The sequence below is a fragment of the Cucumis sativus genome, chromosome 1 (genome assembly GCF_000004075.3).
Source record: "Cucumis sativus cultivar 9930 chromosome 1, Cucumber_9930_V3, whole genome shotgun sequence".
Classification (NCBI taxonomy): domain Eukaryota; kingdom Viridiplantae; phylum Streptophyta; class Magnoliopsida; order Cucurbitales; family Cucurbitaceae; genus Cucumis; species Cucumis sativus.
Window position 1 is genome coordinate 23,447,904 of NC_026655.2, and position 22,634 is coordinate 23,470,537.

At 30.9% G+C, this 22,634-nt stretch overlaps 3 protein-coding genes across 3 annotated transcripts; all 3 read left to right on the forward strand.

The window, feature by feature from the left end:
* Positions 1 to 5,244: 5,244 nt before the first annotated feature.
* Positions 5,245 to 8,012, forward strand: LOC101218360 (berberine bridge enzyme-like 18). Its single transcript, XM_004135692.3, has 2 exons — positions 5,245 to 6,124; positions 7,123 to 8,012. The coding sequence occupies exons 1-2, from the start codon at positions 5,257 to 5,259 to the stop codon at positions 7,860 to 7,862; spliced, it is 1,608 nt and encodes a 535-aa protein (XP_004135740.2). The 5' UTR covers positions 5,245 to 5,256; the 3' UTR covers positions 7,863 to 8,012.
* A 6,792-nt stretch (positions 8,013 to 14,804) lies between these two features.
* On the forward strand, positions 14,805 to 18,049 carry LOC101218594 (tetrahydrocannabinolic acid synthase). Its single transcript, XM_004135693.3, has 2 exons — positions 14,805 to 15,809; positions 17,124 to 18,049. Exons 1-2 carry the CDS (start codon positions 14,939 to 14,941, stop codon positions 17,858 to 17,860), a joined length of 1,608 nt encoding a protein of 535 aa, XP_004135741.1. The 5' UTR covers positions 14,805 to 14,938; the 3' UTR covers positions 17,861 to 18,049.
* A 1,904-nt stretch (positions 18,050 to 19,953) lies between these two features.
* LOC101218832 (berberine bridge enzyme-like 18) lies at positions 19,954 to 22,170 on the forward strand. The gene is made up of 2 exons (XM_004135694.3): positions 19,954 to 20,951; positions 21,202 to 22,170. The coding sequence occupies exons 1-2, from the start codon at positions 20,048 to 20,050 to the stop codon at positions 21,966 to 21,968; spliced, it is 1,671 nt and encodes a 556-aa protein (XP_004135742.2). The 5' UTR covers positions 19,954 to 20,047; the 3' UTR covers positions 21,969 to 22,170.
* The last annotated feature ends 464 nt before the right edge of the window (positions 22,171 to 22,634 follow it).

Sequence of the window (22,634 nt, forward strand, 5' to 3'; positions counted from 1 at the left end):
AAAGTTGTGGTTGAATTGTAGAAGGAATTATGCATCAATGTTTCTATTGAATAGTATGTTAAATTTTAATTAATTTTGATAGTTAAAAATTATTCTTAATTATATTTTGTTCATGTCTAACGATTAAATGTTAATTTTGTTGATGTTTTTTTTTAATAATGCATGTTCTTAAACTATTTTTTTCTCATAATCCAAGAACACAAACAGAATCATGTTTTTAAGTTGATCTAATATGACATCGAATGATATTGTGGTTGACTTGTAGAACGGATATTGCATGAATACTCCAATTGAATAGTGTGTTAAATTTTAATTAATTTTGATTGTTAAAAAATTATTTTTAATTATATTTTGTTCATGTCTAAAGAGTATATGTTAGTTTTCTTCATGCATTTTTTTAACAATTGCATGTTCTTAAACTATTATATTCTCTTAGTCCAACAACACAATTGAAATCATATTTTCAAGATTTAATAAATGTTTCATCGTATGAATCTGACATATAAAACGAAAGTTGCATCAATGCTCCTATTGAATAGTATGTACAATTTTAATTAATTTTGATCGTTAATAAGTACATGTTTTTGTTGATGCATTTGGACTATGATAAGAAAAAAATAGTTTAAGAACATGCAATGTTAAAAAAAATGCATTAACAAAATTAACATGTACTCGTTAACGATAAAAATTAATTAAAATTGTAAATGTTATTCAATAGGAGCATTGATGGAACATTCGTTCCGCAAATCATCCACAGCTTCATTCGGTGCAACATTTGATAAAAGTTGAAAACATGATTTCATTTGTGTTGTTCGACTATGAGAACACAATATAGTTTAAGAATATGCATTTTTTAAAAAATGCATCAACAAAACTTACACGTACTCGTTGTACATGAACAAAATATAATTTAAGAATAAATTTTAACGATCAAAATTAATTAAAATTGTACATACTATTCAATAGAAGCATTGATACATCTTTTGTTCTGCAAGTCAGTTTCATACAATGAAACATTTGATAAACCTTGAAAATATGATTTTATTTGTGTTGTTCGACTATGAGAATATAATAATTTAAGGACATGCAATTGTTTAAAAAATGCATAAAGAAACTAACATGTACTCGTTAGACATGAATAAAATATAACTTAGAATAATTTTTAACGATTAAAATTAATTAAAATTGTACATACTATTCAATAGAAGCAATGATGCAACATGCTGCAAGTCAACCAAAGTTTTATTCGATGCAACATTTTATAAACTTTGAAAACATGATTCCATTTGTGTTGTTGTACATATCTTTAAAGTTTAAACCCACGTGACCTTCTCTTTCTTTATCGCACTCATTTTCTTCTGAATTTCACCTTTCATTTGACTCGATTCTTTACTGATTTCAATGGGTAGGCGTGGATTGTTCGATCTCGAGAGACATTTTGCATTCTATTGCGCTTATCACAGCAACCCAATAAATATTTTCATTCATATTCTCTTTGTTTGACCTATCTTCTTCACTGGGCTCATGCTTTTCTATTATAACTCTTCCTTGTATTGTTTGCCCAAATGCCCTTGTGGCTTCAATACTAGCCTTGTTTTGAAATTTGGGTTCTTGTTTGCTTTGTTTTAAATTCATAGTTAGGATATGTTGACTCTATTGCACTTGATTATCACGTTTTTTTTCTTTCTTAGCTTCTTCATACTTTTCTTTCCATTGTCTTCTTGTTTATTTTATTCTATTATTTTATTACTCTTGGCCCATTTGTGAACATTATCTTTGAATATCAATATATTTTCATAGAGTGCTACTTCTGTTTCTATCCTTGTTGGGTTTTACTAAGTTTCAGGTGGAAAATCCTAACATAAGCCTTAGATGAAAGATATTGTAGTAAAAGATTTAATCCCAAACCATGTGGTGTTTTTAAGCAAACTTGATGTGACATAGTTTATTTTTTAGAAAGAGTGTTTCACACACACATACAAAAGAGACAATGAGAGCTTAGGCAAGTTCTACTCTCCCTAATGAGAGCACTATTTATGTGATTATTTCTTGTTCAAATCAATTTAATTAGTTCCAAAGAGATATTGATACATAATTTGAAGAGTTTTGTAAATTTAAATCGAGCTGTGCAGTGATCATATTTAACACCTCTTCAGGACAAAGCAAAAAGAAATTGATGGAAGCTGGAGTGTACTCATTGTGGTAGTCAAGCTCTTCTGTAGCTTATTTAGAAGGTTTATCTCTCATCCTAAGAAATAGAGACAATGATAAATGAGTGCTTATTGTGGCAACAAACTTTCTAATCCCTCAAGTAACATAACTTCTTGAGCTCACTTTTTATCTTACATACTAACTTTTATAAGTGATAAATCTACAAACCAAACTTTTACCATTCACTTTTTGACAATCTAAATGTGGATTATTCAAACTTTGGTTTATGAATATTCTCTCTTTTATTTATGTGAGTGACTAATTGGATGGATTTTCATTTTCTTAAGTCATTTGTGCGTTGTCTTACACACTTTTTGGCAACGACATTTATGGTATGGTTTATACAAAACTCGGAAATTGTTTTGTTATATGCCTAATAAATAATTGAACCAAGTTTTTGAGAGATTATGTTTGTAAGTTTTGATTCTTTGCTTTCTCAAATTAGTTTGACGAATGGTTAAATTTGAAGACTTACGAAGATGGTTATCTCTTCTCTCTTATCAAGCTAACTTTTAAAACTTTGTTAAACTGTTGTTTCATTTCCCATACCATAAAGAGTTTGCTTTTGATGACGAAAGAATAATGCAATAATGAGGAGAGAGGAAGAGAAATATTATATATTTTATTATTTATTTTAAATTCAATGTTATTTTAATAATAATAATTTATATTAAATATCATCATTTATAAAAAGAAATATTATTTTAGGAATAACATTAATTATAACTTGTGACTTGCTTAAGCTTAAGTTTCCTACACAAATAGTAACATTCCTAATTTGAGAATTTATGGCTATAATAACTATCCAAATTAGGCTATGCATGACTTTCTTTAATTTGTTTTTATAATAACAAGTATTTTAAACCCCATATTCTTTTCTTCATTCACAAATCACATAAGCTATCCATGACATTCCTAGTTAGTTTCACTTAAGGCTAGAAATACCAAATTTAATTGTTGTATTGTCATGTCACAACCAACTTAATATTGAGTTGGTGTGGTTTCTTATAAAGGATTGCTTACAATATTTTTTATTCACGTATATGCTATTTTTAAAATTTGAAAAATAACCCTCACCCACTAGGAATTCTTGGAATGGAAAATAACATTTAACAACTTTGGTAACATATATAGAAATATTTAAACAAATATATATTTTAAAAAGAGGACTAAACATTGAACTATTATTGAATGCCCAAAACACCTCAACTAAGTTACACAAATATGATTAGTGAGGAATTAGGTAAAAGATAAATTACATAAATCCGTAACAAAATCTCAAAATATTTACAACATATATAACAAAATAAAAAGCCTATGAAATCGGCCATTTCTTTAAATATTTCAAGTTTACTCTTATCACTTTTGAATTTTGCGCGGCTCCAATTTCTTCCTTCTTCCTTTTCATCTTCTTCACAACGATGGTCATCGGCGGTGTTCTCCTTCTCTTCTTTTTCTACAATTTTTCTTTTATGTTTTTTTTTTAAAAAATCATGATCATTGTTCTACAATTATTCATTTTCTCTTCCATTATACTTCTACTACTATTATCTTTGTTTTCAATCAATCATCAATCTTGTATTATTATTTTCAATGTGTCATGGACAAAGATAAACTTGATTGTTTACTATAGGGCTTTTCAAAACCATCGTTTATCATAAACTACATGACCCTATGTATCATGAATCCCACAATCGTGTATCATAAACTGCACAGTAGTGTATCATGATCTACATGATCGTTTACTAAGGCTTTTCAAAACCATCGTTTATCATAAACTACTTGATCGTGTATCATAAACTATATACGATCGTGTATCATCATCTACACAATCGCTTACTAGGACATTTTCAAAAAGCATCATTTATCCTGAACTAACAATCGTGTATCATTAACTACGTGATCATGTATCATTTTCTACACGATCGCGTATTATGATCTTTAAGAAGGAGAGTTACACATGCACGTGTGGTCAAGTGTTGATATACCTACACGATCGTGTATCATTTCTACACAGTCGCGTATCATGATCGTTTAGAACAAGAATTACATGCATTTGTGGCTGATTAATCGCGTGTTGACTTGAACATTTTTTGTATTTTCCATTGTGGATCTGTAGGCTTTTTTCACTTTTGAAATTGTTCTTATATAGTGAAAATATTTTGTCGGTTTGTTATATTCTTTAAAAAAAAACCCTTAATTAAAAGTTAAAAAGTAACTTCTTTGAAGAAATTGAAAAAAGTTATTTCTTTGGTTTATATATATTGCCTATATACTTTTTTCATATTAAAGAAAAATAGTTTTTTTTTTTCCTCACCTACAAAATTATGAATAAAGGCCTCTATATACTAATATGGATCTACTTTCATCTTTCAATTCCCCCCGCCAAATAATAGAAGAAAAGAGAAAATTAGAAAATATTACTTTTCATTCCAATTATGACATATGGTCTAAAGTCTAAGTATCTCCAACTCCAAGCAAAACCAAAAGGAGTAAAAATATATTTACGTTATAAGTAACTTTCAATATTATCTCAATAAAGATGAAAAATAGTAGATGTGCAATAAAATGTAATCATGGTTACATCGGTTTTTAGACATCTACTGATTTATTCTTCAATAAACGTAATTTGTCATATCATAATTTGATCCTCATTTTTCTTTTCTGGTGAGATGAGGATGGAATTGCAATCATTACTCACTTATTAACATTGCTAAAAAATAATAATAAAAGAACAGTCGTATTTCTAATTACAATGAAATCTACCTTGTTCATCGACATAGGTTTGTGAACGTATAATGAAAGTTGGCACCTTATTATTTTCATCGCATATATAATCATTTAGGTGTAATACTTGAATGCATTTGAACAATTCATTCCAGTCACACCATAAAACAAAAATTAGATATTAAAAAAAGTAAGAAAAGAGTCTGTCACGTGACCAAACTGCATGGGTAGACAACTGGGTATGGTGCAAAAATATATAAATAGTGAAAGGATTCAAAACATATAGTAATTCACATCTCCATATAACCCAAAAACCACATGAAGCGCTCTTCTTCATTAACTCCTCTTACAGTTGCCTTCATTCTTCTATCTCCATATCCACTGTGGGTTGTTGCTTCATCTAATAATTACAAACATCAAGCTTTCCTTCAATGTCTCTCCTCAATCACCAAAGTCATTTACACTCCCATCAACTTCTCCTATTTTTCTGTTTTAGACTTCTCCATTCAAAACCTTAGATTCTCAAAACCTGAAACCCCAAAGCCAATAGCCATCATCACACCAACACATGTATCACAAATTCAAGTAGCTATCATTTGCTCTAGAACTCATGGGAGCCTTCAAATCCGAACTCGAAGTGGTGGCCATGATTTCGAGGGTCTTTCCTACGTCGCCCACCATCCATTCATCATCCTTGACCTAATCAATCTTAGGTCTATCTCCATTGATGTCAAAAACAACACTGCATGGGTTCAGTCAGGTGCAACTGTTGGTGAACTTTACTACAAAATTGCTGAGAAAAGTCGAACCTTAGCATTTCCAGCCGGGGTTTGTCCGTCGGTTGGCATTGGTGGGTTCATTAGTGGTGGTGGATATGGGTATTTGCTGAGGAAATATGGTCTGGCTGTTGATAATGTGATAGACGCTTACTTGGTTGACGCAAATGGGGAGGTTCATGACAGAAAATCGATGGGGGAGGATTTGTTTTGGGCCATTAGAGGCGGCGGAGGAGGGAGCTTTGGAATTGTTGTGGCTTGGAAGTTGAGGCTGGTTTCGGTTCCGGCGACGGTGACGATTTGCATCTCTAATAGAACTCTGAAGGATGGTGCAATCAAGCTAATCTATGAATGGCAATATGTGGCTGACAAATTGGATGAAAATCTACACCTTGGCATACTCTTGAATGGTATCTCTCTCAAACGGTTTGCTTGAGTTCATTATTAATAATATAATAAGTATTAGTAGGCTAAACTTAAAGTTAGAACCTGTGATTTGGAAATTTTCGTCTCTAGATTTTTCATGTGATTAGAAAAACTCTTTATGGTTGGACTACTATTTATAAGAATTACATTTCAGCAAATCATAAAGGGTATATATATTTTTTAAGTTTAATAGAATAGGACTACATAAGCATACAGACTAAACCCTAACTTGCTCTAGATCATAAGGAATCAAATTTAATTAGTATTGAAATCCTAAATCTCTGACCATATAAGACATAGAACCTTTTATAATGTTTTATGTTGAGGTTGAGAAGTTATTTAATATCCATGTACTTATACTAATAAAGAAAATTAAATAAAGAATATTTTAAAAAAGAACAAAATCAATCAAAATAGGTTTGCAAAATTTAAGATTTTATGGTATATTTTGTAAATACTTAAACCATTTTTGCATTTATAATAATTTTCATTAAAATAATTATCAAAATCAATTAACCATGCCCGAATGATTATAGGATACTTAAAAAGATTGTTCTTTTTGTGCCTCATAAATTAGTTAAATGTATTCAAATATTTAAAGTTTATTAAAATTATGATAATTTAGTGTGGTTAAATTACAAGTATAGTAATTGTACTTCAAATTTGTATGATTATTTTGGTTTCTAAATTTTTAAGAGTGTATTTTGATAGGTCTATAAACTTTCTTTCGTGTGAAATTAAAGTTTTCAACTTTCAACACATTGATGAAGTTTTCAAACTTTAGAAAATATCTAATAGCTAGGCTCAATATTCAATTTTGTATTTAATATATTGGTCTTGGACATAATTTATTAGATATAAAATTCAAACTTTATTAAGAAACTAGGGCTAACCTTACTTACATAACTTGATGAAATTATCCCTTACAAATGTATGAGTTTGGTCATATTTGATATACTCAGTTATTGATGATTGATTGTAGGTGGAAATATTTCAAGTGAAGGAGGCAAACCAAATCCAACAGCTTCATTTCTCTCATTGTTTCTTGGAAAGGCAAATAAGCTTCTATCAATTCTTAACAAAACTTTTCCAAAATTGGGAGTAACAAAAAAAGATTGCACACAAACAAGTTGGATCGAATCAACCCTAATTGAAATCAATGGCTCACCAACTAACAATTCCTTACAAACTTTACTTAATAGAAAATCTCAAAGCATTGGAAGTTTCAAAATAAAATCAGACTATGTCCAACAACCAATTCCTCTAGTTGCAATCAGAGGCATATGGGAAAGATTAAAATCTCAAGATGTAAAAGCAACAACCCTCGATATTGTTCCTTATGGAGGGAAAATGTGCAAGATTTTCGATTTGGAAACTCCTTTCCCACACAGAGCTGGAAATCTCTACATGATTGGGTACTTAGTTGGATGGGAAAACCAAAGTAAAGAAATAGAAGAAAGACATTTGAGTTGGATACGGGAGATTTATAATTACATGACTCCTTTTGTTTCGAAATTTCCTAGAGCTGCATACGTTAACTATAGAGATCTTGACATTGGAACAAATACAGAATATGGAAAGACGAGCCACGAACAAGCTAGCATTTGGGGGTTCAAGTACTTTGGTAAGAATTTTAATAGGTTGGTTCATGTTAAGACTAAGGTGGATCCTTATGATTTATTTAGACATGAGCAAAGCATCCCCACTCTCTCACCACCTTAGAATTTAATTTTGCATAAAATAGCTCATTAAGCAATTTGATAGATAATATTGCTTCAGTTTGTATTAGTTAAAACTATATAAGTTGTCGTGTAACACCCTAGCTATTATTATTGTGTGGGGCAATATGAGGGCTTGCATTTACTAAATTTCTAAAGCATAAATTTTTCTATATATCTATTTCAATTTTATTATTACAAATACAACGATCATTTTGGTTTAATGGTAATAAATGACGAGAAAAAATTGACATATAATTATTACTTACTGCAAAAGTAAGTGACAAACTTATTTCCGATTTAACTTAATCCCAAGTTTGATTACATAATTTGTTTTTACAAATGAGATCACCGATATATTAGATATTGACGTTTGATGAGTGAGCTTTGGTAGATACTACTGATTTGTGTTTTGTATCAATACTACAACTTTCACAACAAGAATTAGAGATCTTTGGACGCATAATGACATTTGAATAAATAACAAAACGCATCGTGATTTTATGGTTATGGGTTGAGTTGGATCCAACATCAATTTTGGGTAAGTTAAATTGGAAAACAAAATTTAGGTGATGACCATTGATAATTTTATTAAATAAAATTATTAATTTCTTATCATTAGGTTTACGATTGGTTCGTTGGATTTTAGTTCGACCCAAGATCTTAGCTAAACTTATGGTAAGGAATTTCTAATACAAGACCCCAAATTAAATTGAGATGTATTGAATGAGATGATTTTACCGATTTTGCATAGTGTGAACTTTCATTTCTTGACTGGTTATGCTTAAGTTTGGATGTATTGATGACTCGCTATGCTGATGATTAAGTATTACTAGTATATATGATTAACTTGACCGCTTATGTGTTGAACTGAAATATTGTGGATAGGTTAGATTATATTTTTGAGTTGACTGTTTAGACTAGATTGAGATTATCTATATTGAGGGAAACTGTTAGCTTTAGCTATGGGGTATTGTACCTTGCAGACATGATAATGTCCTATGGGATCACTACATATTGTGCATCATTCAGGATCATTAAACTGATATGTGCATCCTTTGGGACCACTTGTCACACCCCACTTCGCGAGACAACCAAATCACAAGAAGTAGTACGTATAGGATACGATTTAGCTTGAAACTTTGCATTTGGTCTTATTTCCTAGCTCATCATCAACTCCTTTTAAACTACAAAATGAAACTTAAAATTCAACGGAAGTCAACTTAAACGTCAAGTACAACAATTAACATAACCAAAACTTACACTTTATTAATAACAGGCGTTTAATACAACACTTGACTAAAATAAATAACATTAATCAAAACTTTTAAACACCTGGTGGCTTTCTCAACTCGCCGCAAGCCCTTCAACCTGCTTCTTAATTTGGCCTAAGTGTCTGATATCCTTGAAGATGAAATTTTAAAACGTAGGTATAAAAGACTTAGTGGGGTTTTATGAAATCCTTTTCGCAATACCTTTCCTTAAATCATTTTCGTTAAATTTTACGTTTTAACACAAATTAGTTTATTAATAAACACATCATTTCGTAAAACATTTCGCATAAACACATATTAGTCACAATCATTCCTTTCACCAAGGATCCCGAATTGTTCTCTACGTTTTCTCTCATTACCTCAAGTTTAGACTACTATATCAACAACATCCGAGAACATACATATTCGTCCTTATTGCTCAAGCCGCCTAACACAATGCAATCATTTTCTACATTGGCCAGCTTCACTTCACCATGAAGGCATTTTTTACATGGCTGCCTTTAATTTTATGTGCACATTACAGTTAGTTCATTTAAGGAAGCAACTAATGGTTTGAAAATCATTTCTTAATTAATATTATAGTCATCAAATCGAGCTTAAACATTGTAAAACATGTTTCAAATCATATAAATACTTTAAAAGAACACTTTGAAAGAAAGCACCCACTAAACTTAGCCTTAAAACCGAAAATCTCTTCTTCTTCTTCTTTCTCACGTAGCCCTCTCACAAAAATAAAATTGCAGCACTTCAACACTTCAAAATTTCCAGAAAAATCTCCCTTACTTAGTCACTAAAATCCTTTATTTATACTACTCTTTAATCTGGATTAGTCATCCTCAAATCCTTGTCCAATTGACAGCTCCTACTTAAAACTTTACACGTGTAAAATTAATATTTATCTTAGTCATGCTTAAATTATTAATCTTACACATTAACTCAGGTCAAATCAGATTTGACATCTTCTCGCCAAACCTTTCTTCTTGCCTAACTCCATTCTGCGAATAGCTTTAACCGTTTAATATAACTTTTGAAGGTTTTAACGTAATAAGTCCTTTTGCGGACTACCCACATTTTTCTCGCGAAGACTCTTTCTCTTGTGAGTGTTTAGACTTATAGATCTTACCACAAATCCTTCTTTTCTCAAAACTTCCTCGCGAACTAACTTCTTAATCGCAAACTTATACTTAACCATATAAGATTTTATCACTTAATCCTTTCTGCTGATTGATTCAAATGTCAACTTCTTATTACGAAGTCTTATTTGAAAACGCCTCCTCTTATCCAGACCGTAAATTTTAACACACTTAACTAGATTTTACTTTCTACATTCAAATTAGAAATGAGCCTCACGTCACTAGAATGATTATGTGCATCCTTCGAGATCACTAGACTAACTATATACATTATTCAGGATCACTAGACTAATTATATGCATCCTATGGGATCACTAGACTAATTGACGTTATCTCATAGGATCACAAGACTGTTATGATGCAAGGTACCTCGTAATAGGAAGTTAACAGTTTTACCCTTAACGGGACCAGTAGTGGGTCTCTTACTAGGCATATTTTTATACTCACCCTTTCCATGTTTAAATTTTTCAGGCAAAGGTATTACGAGAGGTAGACTGGTGTGGGACAAGAAAGACTCGTGAACGCCATATGAAAATCTTTTTAAAATGCTTATGCTTAACGTTTTACCATTTCTTTTAAGTTTCAATGATTGAAATGAGTTTTATGTTTAGAACGACTGTTTGTTTCTTGGTGACTTGAAACACAATACTTTTGGACTTTTGTTTTTGTTTTAAAATAGGGCCAAAATTAAATTTTCTTTTACATCTATTTTTAAAAAAAATAGATACGGTCTTTTGTGTTTAAATAAAGTGTCTTTAGATTAAAGTAATGACCTCAACTTAGGGCAAGATGAAAGCTTGCTCATTTGTGTAGAGGCTCGGCCTGCAGACGCCACGACTTGGACAGAGTTTACAGTTTGCGAGAGGAGACAGCTCTCACACGGACGAGGAAGAAAATCTTTGTGCGGCGACATGGCTAGGCTTCGTTGGACGATCAGTTGGATTGCTTTCAAGTTAAGAATAAGATTTTTCTTTCAATTTTTACTTGAACAAAATTTGAGGCGCATTTATAAATAATAATAATAAATATTATTATTATTAACATTACTTTTCCTTTTTCTTCTAAATACATGGTATTTTTCTCTTTTCTCATAAATTCCAATCATATCAACTATTTCTCTTCTCTTCCCCAAACTTATTATCTTTTCCAAATAAATTTATTATATATAATTAATTATACTTTCCCTAAATTTCAATTCTCACTTTAATTAAATATATATACAACCCAAAATATATTTAATTAGTTTCTAATTCAACAAAACCAAAGTAAGTCACATTTAAATAATTCAACATAACACCCAATAAATTTAGCATAATTAAATAAAAATTAAGATAATCAAATACAAAATTATCTTAGTTTTTAGACGCTACAATCTAGACCTCACAAGTATTCAGAATGGGGAAAATACTACTCTATGTCTAAGCTAGAACAAGTACCTTTACCCATTATCTTTATGATGAACATCAAGGAATCATTTTAGTAAACCTAAGAATCAATAAACACAAGAAAACAGAGAGAAACAAGGTACAAATGTTGCCTGAATCGAGATTATTAACTTAGGTGGCTAAAAAGCTTTATATGATAAACGAACAGACGATGTGATGTCTAAACGTATACGTCGGGATTGGGCCCCTATACTGATGCTTGCAAATTAGGGTTGGGAATTGTAGGACATTCCCGACGTACTCCTCCCCAACGTCATTTTTGGTGTCGAAAATGCTCCGATTTCTTGTAGTGATAATAAACGAACAGATGATGTGACGCTAACGAATGAATACGTATGAAGGACAATAGTGTCGTGGGGCTATGCGTTTTTGCACAAAAACAAGGTAGTGTCGTGGGGCTTTGCGTTTTTGCACAAAAACAAGGTAGTGTCACTATGCTATCTTCATGGCCAAAATCGTGTTTCACGTTTCCTTTCTTGGTTGATGCAATTAAGTTTCATTCTTACTGTTTTAGCTTCATTTTTGTCACTAATTCTACTCTATAGGTGCTTAAAAACTATATAATCAATAATTAAACACATGTAAAATCAAGGAATACCGTTGTATTAAAGTGACCAAGAAGATAGCATATTTTCAATGCGCTATCACTCTCACGCCTGCACTAAGGTCTGTAATACATTGTAATCACATTGATCATCACTAACAACCTCACTACAAACAATTTGATGAATACATAACAAAATATTCAAACTACTTCATGAAAAAAATTTGTCAAATATTTCAAACTAAGCCTAGCCATTTTGTTTACAAGTACTATATTTACATATGCAATAATATATGTGGTGGCAGATCTCATGTCAGTAGGTCTGTCATAACTTCAATTGCTAGTTGGTGGAAAAGAAATATTTAAAGAAAGAATAAAGTCCAATAATTAGTTGGGGTTCATAACAAATTATTATATTAAAATTACAATTCTCATACCTCAATAGAAATTTAAAACAATATGAATATCGTTCATGATTGGAAAGCTAGAGATAATTAAAACATAAACAAATTCTATGAAAGTGGGCTCTTAGAAAATTAAACATTGAACATGATGAGTTGGTAAGAACCATCATAAATTTGTACCAAAATTACAAGTCATAATATTGGCATATAATAATATTATAACTTAATACATGTACTACAGTGTGTAATTTGATTTAGACTACAGGTCGAGTAATCTTAGCTATATAGTAGGGAAAAAACGGGAGCTATATTACTATATGTGTGCTGATGAATAATCTCTAGCACATAGAATAACAAATCTCTAGTACATCTCTACCAATTACAACCACCAATTTATTTTTCTTCTATTCCAAAGCTTCAAACCTTCTTCTCTCCAACAAAATATTTTTAAATGGAGTAGTCAATAAAAATAACCAAACACTAAAAAGATTTAAAAGTAGATCTTACATGCATGTCATCAAATTCATGTCGAAATTTTGAGAGTAGAGCAAATTAATTGATACCTTATATTGATATTATTAGTTGACACAATTAATAAAATTAAGATGCAGCTTGCTTCAATATCAGATAAGTATTTTGTAAATATAGAAAACTAACCCCAAAATCTTAATCAGACCATTCAACCACTTGAATGAAAATAAATTAGCTTCTACCAATAATACAATTAAAAGTCATTATATGTCAGTTCATATATATATGTGTCTGATATAGGATGAGTTTAGAATACATTATTTTCTAGTACTGTTTAATTAAAAAAATTAACAAGTTATCTTACAAATAATATTGAAGTTTTTGAGATAACCACTTAAAATGGTTTTGAATCGTCTTCTAAATAGTTTCTATCAAAAAATAATTTAAATAAAAACATTTTTTTTTAAAGCTCCAATTGTTTCTGGAGTCAATCAAGACAAATCCATATTATACCTTTATTTTGATTCATCATTTCAAAAGTTAGTGTTCAGTGAATCTCATACTCATTTTGATTTCATGCGCTATCAAAGGAGGTAACAAATTTGGCGATAAGAAATGTATCTATATAACATATAAACATTGTAATTATCTCCATATTTTCAACATGTGAGATCTCAACATATTTTGATCAAACTGTGTTGTGTTCGTTCTTTTGTACACTGTTCAATCTTTCTCCTACAGTAGTTTTCCACATAACAAACTGTTGCAGCTGTATGTTTGTTGGATTAGAGTGAAATCAAAGAAAAAGAATGTATTCAAATATTAAAGCTTAAACGTTGTATGTCGATGGTATACACATGGTAACATAGTTTAATCTAAATCCCAAGTTTTGGTGTGGTTGAATGATGATGTTTGGGATCTGCTACATAACACATATTATTTTAAACTATTTATTAAAAAAATGTCCACTTCACAACAACCTCTAGTGGGGTTGTTAGAAAGTCTCTCGGGAGAGTTAAATATTAACGAAAAATGATGAATAATTTGACTTATTTTAACATTTTTAGGTCAAAAAGTTATTATGAGTTTAAAGTTAAAAAGAAAAAAGAAAATAAATATAGAATAAATAAACAAACATTGCTTTATAGAAAAGCAAAAGATTTTGCCATGTTTTGTGCACAATCCAACAGACAAAAGATGGTAATAATAAACAATATATAAACAAAATCAAATTCCCTTTATCCCATTTGGTAATTAGTCTCTCAAGTAATGATTGCTTGCAATTATTGACAATCAAATCAGACTCTTCACTTTCAATTGTAGTAAACAAAAAAAAAACCTCTAACTATGCAAAAATACCAAGTTTTCAATATATTCGTTGTTTTACACCTTTGTTAAAATAATTGTTACTTTCTAGTTAAATTCAAAAAAAAACCTATCACAAAATTTTATAAAACAATTTTAGTTTTTATAGATTTCAACTTAGTTTGATTGTTGAGATTATAGATGGTAGTCAGATTTAGTCATAAATTCAGATCGACTAAATGAGTAAAATCGAATCAAACATACTAAGCATGTAAAATTTTCTAATAAATAATTCATGATGATAGGTGAGTGAACGAGAAAGTAAATTGCATAAAACAAAAGAAATTAAAATGTATTCAATCACTAAAAAGCCCTAACTCTCAAAGTCTTCCTATTGATCAAGACATTTGACTATGGAAATCCCATTACTTAAAATCATGGATTGCTAACACCTTGCCAATTTAATTAGAAAAGGAACACGAACACGGCTTTGGCAAGTGTGCAATGAAGTTTTTCCCTTTAAACCCATTGTTTCTTATCAGCTTCACTATTGTATCTTTATTTTCAACACAATGGTCAACAGCTTCATCTTACAAAAATAAAGATTTTCTTCAATGTCTCTCCATCCATTCTACACACATTCCAATATACACTCCAATCAATTCTTCATATTCTTCCATTTTGAGATCTTATGCTCAAAATTCTAGATTCTCAACACAATACAAAACCCTAAAACCCCTTGTCATCATCAAACCATCTCATGTTTCCCACCTTCAATCTACCGTGATTTGTTCCAAAAGCCATGACTTGCAAATCCGAATCCGTAGCGGTGGCCATGACACTGAAGGCCTTTCTTACATCTCCGACCTCCCATTTGTTGTCGTCGACCTAATAAATCTCAAGTCTATCGAAGTTGACACCACAAACAACACTGCATGGGTTCAGTCTGGTGCAACAATAGGTGAACTTTACTACAGAATCGCTGAGAAAAGTCGAACCCTAGCATTCCCAGCAGGTGTCTGCCCGACCGTGGGCATTGGAGGGCACTTCAGCGGCGGTGGATACGGGTGGTTGATGCGAAAATATGGTCTTGCTGCCGATAATGTAATCGATGCTTATTTGGTTGATGCTAATGGGGGGGTTTTCGATAGGGAGGCAATGGGAGAGGATTTGTTTTGGGCCATTCGAGGGGGCGGAGGAGGGAGCTTTGGGATCGTTGTAGGGTGGAAGGTGAAATTGGTTAGAGTTCCACCCATTGTGACAACTTGCAGGCTGGACAAATCCTTGGACAAGAATACAAAGAAGATTGTATATCAATGGCAGTATGTAGCTAACAGAATGGAGGAAAAACTACTCATTGGCATCAATTTGACTGGTAATTGCTTTGATAACATCAACATTAACTTACAATTCAATAAAAATATCTCAAATAAGTTAACACAGTTATACCACTCAACATAATATATAACTTATTTCTTTTTCATTATATAAAACAGGAGAGTAGTCCAACAAAGCCACTATTACGATAAACCTTTTTAATCATATTATAAAATGAAAAATGTAGCATATTCACACTTAAGGTTACTGTTTTAAATATAATTAATAAAATTTAGGTGTTTATCTCCATTATTTCTTTATCAAAAGTACTTCCATGCATCTTTAATTCATTGCATTTATCTTTTACTGTAACTCACTCTAATCACACAACCTAATAAATTAAACAACATAGATACAACTTAGGATACTTTAAGTATTTTTGCCGTTGGTTTCTTTCTTTAACTAAATATTTGAATTCTTAGTAAAAATTCTAATTTTTATTTTCTTTATAACTTTCAAAACATTGTTTGAATTTGTAAACCACTCGTTGAGACAATGAAATAATGAGAATAATAACCAAGCAATATAAAAAGAGATAGTGTTTTTATAAGCTTAATTTTTAAAAACAAAGAAATTAAGTGAATTTAAATTTATTTTTAGTTTTCTCCCAGTTTATCTATCATGGTTTTCATTCATTTAAAAAAGATTACCTAGATCGAATTCTTGAAAATGGAAGGTTTTGAAGACCATGTTTTTTTTATTTTTAAAATTTTACATGACCTTTTCAATCACAAAAATACGAAGCGATTAACAATGTATAGAGACTTATGGGTGAAGTATGTTTATAGCTAAATTTTAAAAAACTAAAAATTTAAAAGGAATGTCGCTAAAGTAGGGGATATAAAAATTTAGAACCAGCTCTCAAAGTCATCAATGAATCATATGACTTAGTATAAACTATAATGATATATATAGACCATATCACAAATAAGAATTTGTCAATAAAGGAGAAATTTTTAAACTTAGCAAATTTTACAAAATATTTATAACCTATATCAAATTAGTGATTGATATACTATAGTGATAGAAAATTATCATGGATATAATTCAAATTTTATAAATATTTTAATTTATTTTGCTATTTTAAAAAATGTACAAATCTATCATCAAAAGATTATATTTTATTATATTTACTATTAAAAAAAAAAAAAAGTTCGTAGTTATCTCACACCAACTACCCTAAATTTAAAATTTTAGGTTTTTTTCCATCTTGATTAAGCCAAAGAAATTAAACTCAATCTAATATCTGATCAATCTTAATTTTATCAAATTAAATATTCAAATTCTAATTCCAAGTATACTTGAATGATAGGTGGGAATCCAACTAAAGGAGTCAAAAGAAATCCAACTGCTTCATTCTTCTCTTTATATCTTGGAAAGACAGACAAACTTGTTACAATCATGAACACAACACTCCCTAACTTGGGATTAACAAAGGCTAATTGCAAGGAAACAAGTTGGATACAATCAACTCTCATTGCAGCTGGTTTTACAAATGGACAACCCTTGGAAATTTTGCTGTCCAAACCTACTCTCAGTAACAACATAAGCTACAAAATCAAATCAGACTATGTGAAACAACCAATTTCTCAACATGCATTCAAGGGAATATGGGACAGATTAAAATCTCAAGAAGTAGAAACATCACAACTTTTTTTGTTTCCTTACGGTGGGAAAATGAGCAATATTTCTTCATCAAAGACTCCGTTTTCACATAGAGCTGAATTTCTTTACAAAATCTCATACACTGTTGGGTGGGCAGAACAAGGCAGTGGTGCAAATGAGAGACATTTAAATTGGATACGTGAGTTTTATAGTTTCATGACTCCTTTTGTTTCGAATTCACCCAGAGCTGCTTATGTCAATTACAGAGATCTTGATATTGGAACGAATAATAAGTATGGAAAGACGAGCTACGAGGAAGCAAGTATTTGGGGATTGAAGTATTTTGGGAACAATTTCAAAAAGCTTGTGCAAGTGAAGACTACGGTTGACCCTTCAAATTTCTTTAGGCATGAGCAAAGCATACCACCTCTCACACTCTCCTAGGGTTGATGTTATTAATTTCCATGTGTGTTTGTCCAATCCCCAACTTTTTGTTTGTATTGCAAAATAAGAGGTGCGTGAGAGCTGGCTTTCTTTATGTGTGATTGTTAATTAAGTAAGTCCACGTTCATGGAAGAAAAAAGTTATTGATTTTCGAGTTTTCATTTGAATTTGATTTTGACTTTTGGAGTACGTGAATGTTAGATCTATCAAATTCATTTTAAAAACTACTTCATAAAAAATTAACTAGTTCTAAACTATTGTAAATGATAAAAAAAAATTAAGAAATACTTACAAATTTAGCAATTAAATTTAAAATAATTAAGTATATAACAACATTTTAAAAAAATTACAAATATAACAAAATTTGTCAAATTCTATCAATGATATAAATAAGTCTATCGGTTGTAAATTGGTCTATCACTAATAGATCATACGAGTCTATCAGCGATAGTTTTGCTATATTTGCATTTTTTTTAATATTGCTTTATCTTTAATTATTATTCCTCAAATGACCGTTAATTAACATTACCTTTATAAAATATATATATTAATATTTTAAACTGTATTAATGATAAAAAGAAAATGTTATCTAATATAAATGTTATATTTTATAAATATTTTAATTCATTTCATAGTTTATGATTGTATTGTCCCCATGAATTATGTTTTAAAAAATTATATGAAATATATAATATCAATCCTCACATCTAATCCAAACAACTTTTTTATTTATTTCAATATTTAATGATGCTTCACTGTAAACGAGAATACTTTTTAAACATAATTTAATTGATTTTGTCTGAGTCATTTGTGTAATGAAACAATGCAAATACATGAGAAATAGTCAAACTAATGAGATTTGTTCTAACACACCATGGGGCTTTGTTTGGAGTCCGGCCGTAATATATTGAGAATATAAAAGTGTTGCACATCTCACCATGTGAAAATCTGTTGACATAAAATGTTTGTGATGGGTTCGAATTTTCTTAACCATAAAATGGCACATGGTTCCATACTAAAATTAATATTCTATGCTGAAATATAAACTTGATTTTGAATTAACAATAGTTGAACCTTGCCTAAATAAAAGTCCAAATTTCTAGGAATGGTTAATTACTACAATATTCTTTAGAAATGAATTGTAGGAGATATTATTTAGAGAAAAGTCGAAGAAATATCTAAAAAATAGAAGAAATGAGTGTAATTGTAAAGAATATTGTAGAGAGTCGTTTGTAACTATTAGATGAAAAATGTATTGTCAAAATCCTAGCACATTCAGGGATGCCAACTTTAGAGGGATGTCGTATGTATCAATGTATAAAAGAGTTTCCACTAAACCAATTTTGTAACAATTTGAAATAAGTATTTTTTTTCAATTAGCGGTGATTCTTTGGGTAAGAGTCAATTACTGACCTAAGCTAGTGTGTCATTACATTGATGGTCGTGGATGTTCATGACACGAGCATTGCGTAAGCTTTAAGTTATGTACATTGTAGATGTGTTTTTTTAGTCAACACTTTGTTAATCGATAGACCTAAAAATAATCTATCGATGAAAAATATGAAAATGTGAGACATGAAAATAGTCTAGCAGATATATGATAAAATAGATGAATGTCTAATAATTATGGACGATAGACATAAATAGAGGATGGAGCACTATCTAATGCATATATTCTTCGAATGCAATTTTTGAAAGTTAAAAAAGCAAAGAGATCTATAACTTGTTAAATCGGAAGTATATATTTAAATCAGTGGATGAAAAAGTTTTTTTCTTTGAAAGGTCATTAGGTACAATAACTTTGGGTGGGGGTTTGCTTTGAAAAAATATACCGATTTTAGTTAAGCCAAACTGATGTGGTTTGGATATGGATGATGAATTAACTCAACTCATTAATGAGATTTGATGGGAGACCCATCAAAATATTAATGTGTACATCTACTTGAATATTACAATGACATGATTTACTGTCAATAAGTAATGTATCTCTTCAATTTTGCATATATCATATTTTGAATATTAAATGATGCCTGCGATTTCATTTGTATATTATAATGAGTTTTGAAAATAAAAAATTGATTCTTTAGATCAATCCTTTTGTTCAAGAAGGTCAAGCTATACAACCATCATCCACTCTTCTTTCTATAAATAATTCATCTTTTCAATGCACACATAGAAACAATAGCAATGAAGTGTTTTCCAATATTACCTGCCCCTTTTGGTTTAATTGCCTTCATTATTATTATTGTTGTTGTTCTATCCACAGCCACACCTTCATTTTGCAGTACTCAAGAAAGTGAATCTTTTGTTCAATGTCTCTTTGATTATGGATCTTCAAGTACAAACCCTATTGCCAATCTGATTTACACTCCAACAAACTCATCCTATTCATCCATTCTCAATTTCTCTATTCAAAATCTAAGATTTTTAAACAAAGACATCCCAAAGCCATTCGCTATAATCACTCCTTTACATGTTTCACACATTCAAGCAGCCGTCATTTGCTCCAAATCCCATGGCTTTCAAATCCGAACTCGTAGCGGCGGTCATGACTTTGAGGGACTTTCTTACATCTCCGACATTCCATTCGTCCTGGTCGACCTAATAAATCTCAAGTCCATATCAATTGACGTTGAAAACCAAAATGCATGGGTTCATTCTGGGGCAACTCTAGGTGAGCTCTATTATAGAATTTCTGAGAAAAGCCAAACACTCGCATTTCCGGCCGGCTCTTGCCCGACGGTGGGCGTTGGCGGGCATTTGAGTGGCGGTGGATATGGGTGGCTGATAAGAAAATATGGACTTGCGGCTGATCATGTGATAGACGCTTACTTGGTGGATGCTAATGGAAAAGTTCATAATAAAGAGTCAATGGGAGAGGATTTGTTTTGGGCCATCAGAGGCGGTGGTGGAGGTAGCTTCGGGATCGTTGTCGCGTGGAAGGTGAAGCTGGTTGAGGTTCCGGCGAGGGTCACAATTTGTGAAGCTAACAGAACATTGGAGGAAGATAGAATATTGAAGCTAATCCATGAATGGCAATATGTTGCTCCCAAATTGGATGCCAATCTTTTACTTGGCATTAGTTTGACCGGTAACTCTCATAAAAAAATTTCCTCTCAAAGACTACTTAATCCATCTCTTTACTTTCTCTAACATTAACACGACATCCTATCATATATTGCTATACATGATAGATTCTTCTTATTTTAAATTTTAATTATATCTGCAAAAAAAAAAAAATTACAGTGTTATGTTCATACTTTCTCGTTTCTTAATCACTTAAAGCCAACGCATATGATGACATATACATAATTCGAGCTCAATTTTTTATGACATAAAAGGTGGGAAGGTGACTGAAGATGAAGAAGGCAAAATAAACCCAATAGCTTCATTTTCATTAATGTTTCTTGGAAAGGCAGAAGAAGTTTTGACAATATTGAAACCAACATTTCCCCAATTGGGTTTAACAAAAGAAGATTGCTTAGAAATGAGTTGGATTCAATCAGTTCTGTTGATGGGTTGGTTTCAAAAAGAAGATCCTTTGGAAGTTTTGCTCAATAGATCACGTCTCTATAGTGAAATCTCCAAAATCAAATCCGACTATGTGAAGGAACATATTCCAATGGTTGCAGTAAAGGGTATGTGGGAGCGGCTAAAATCTCAAGATGTTGAATTATCACAAATTATGTTTGTACCTTATGGAGGGAAAATGAGTGAAGTTGATGATTCGGAAACTCCTTTTTCACATCGATCTGATTATAGTTATTTAGTTGGGTATATTGCAAAGTGGAAAAATGGGAGTGTGGAGGCGGAGAAAAGTCATTTGAATTGGATAAGAGAAATTTATGATTACATGACCCCTTTTGTGTCCAAGTCACCGAGGGCGGCTTATGTTAATTACAGAGACCTTGATATTGGAACAAACAATAAGTATGGCAGAACAAGTTACAAACGTGCTAGGGTATGGGGATTGAAGTATTTTGGAAAGAATTTTGATAGATTGGTGCATGTTAAGACGAAGGTTGATCCTTCTGATTTTTTTAGACACGAGCAAAGTATACCAACTCTCAGTGGTATTAGTAAAGAATTGTTTAGTGCATCTTTATAGCGTTTTTTCTCGGCTTGTTGTACTCGAAAAATGAAAACTATGTTGTTTTTTTAGAAGTTATAATTTCATCTCTACTCTGTTTAGAAGTAATTCTTAATAAAATGTCTGTATTAAGTATTGAATTTGTGTACAATATCATCGATATATAACATGTCATTGATGTATAAACATGTGATCAAGTAGACATATCGGACACTTTATATCATCTTAAGCTTGTATTACTTACACACTCGAAGAGAAAAAATAATGTGTATTATCAATATTCAACTTGATGATTATACGCAGTTTGTTACTATTTAAGTGTCAGGTTACTTCACACTATGATAAATCAATATGAAAAGTGAAATTCATTAGATTTTATTTAGTATTGTTTAACGACACCAATAAATTTATTATAGGTATAAGAGTCTCATTCAACTTGGATAAGAAAAAAAATTCACATCTGACCTTTCTTTAGAAGTAGAGGTATATGGCAAAGTTGTCTTTTTTTTTTTCTTTTCTATTTTTATGTTAATTGAGGAAGAAATGAGATAATTTTATGAATTGATTAGGCTAATTGTAACTTATGGATAACTAATAGCTCAAAAAAAAATTGAAGGTCTTTCCAACCTCTAATAGCTCGAGAAAATCGAAGGTTGTAACTAATGAACAATTTTAAAGCAAAGT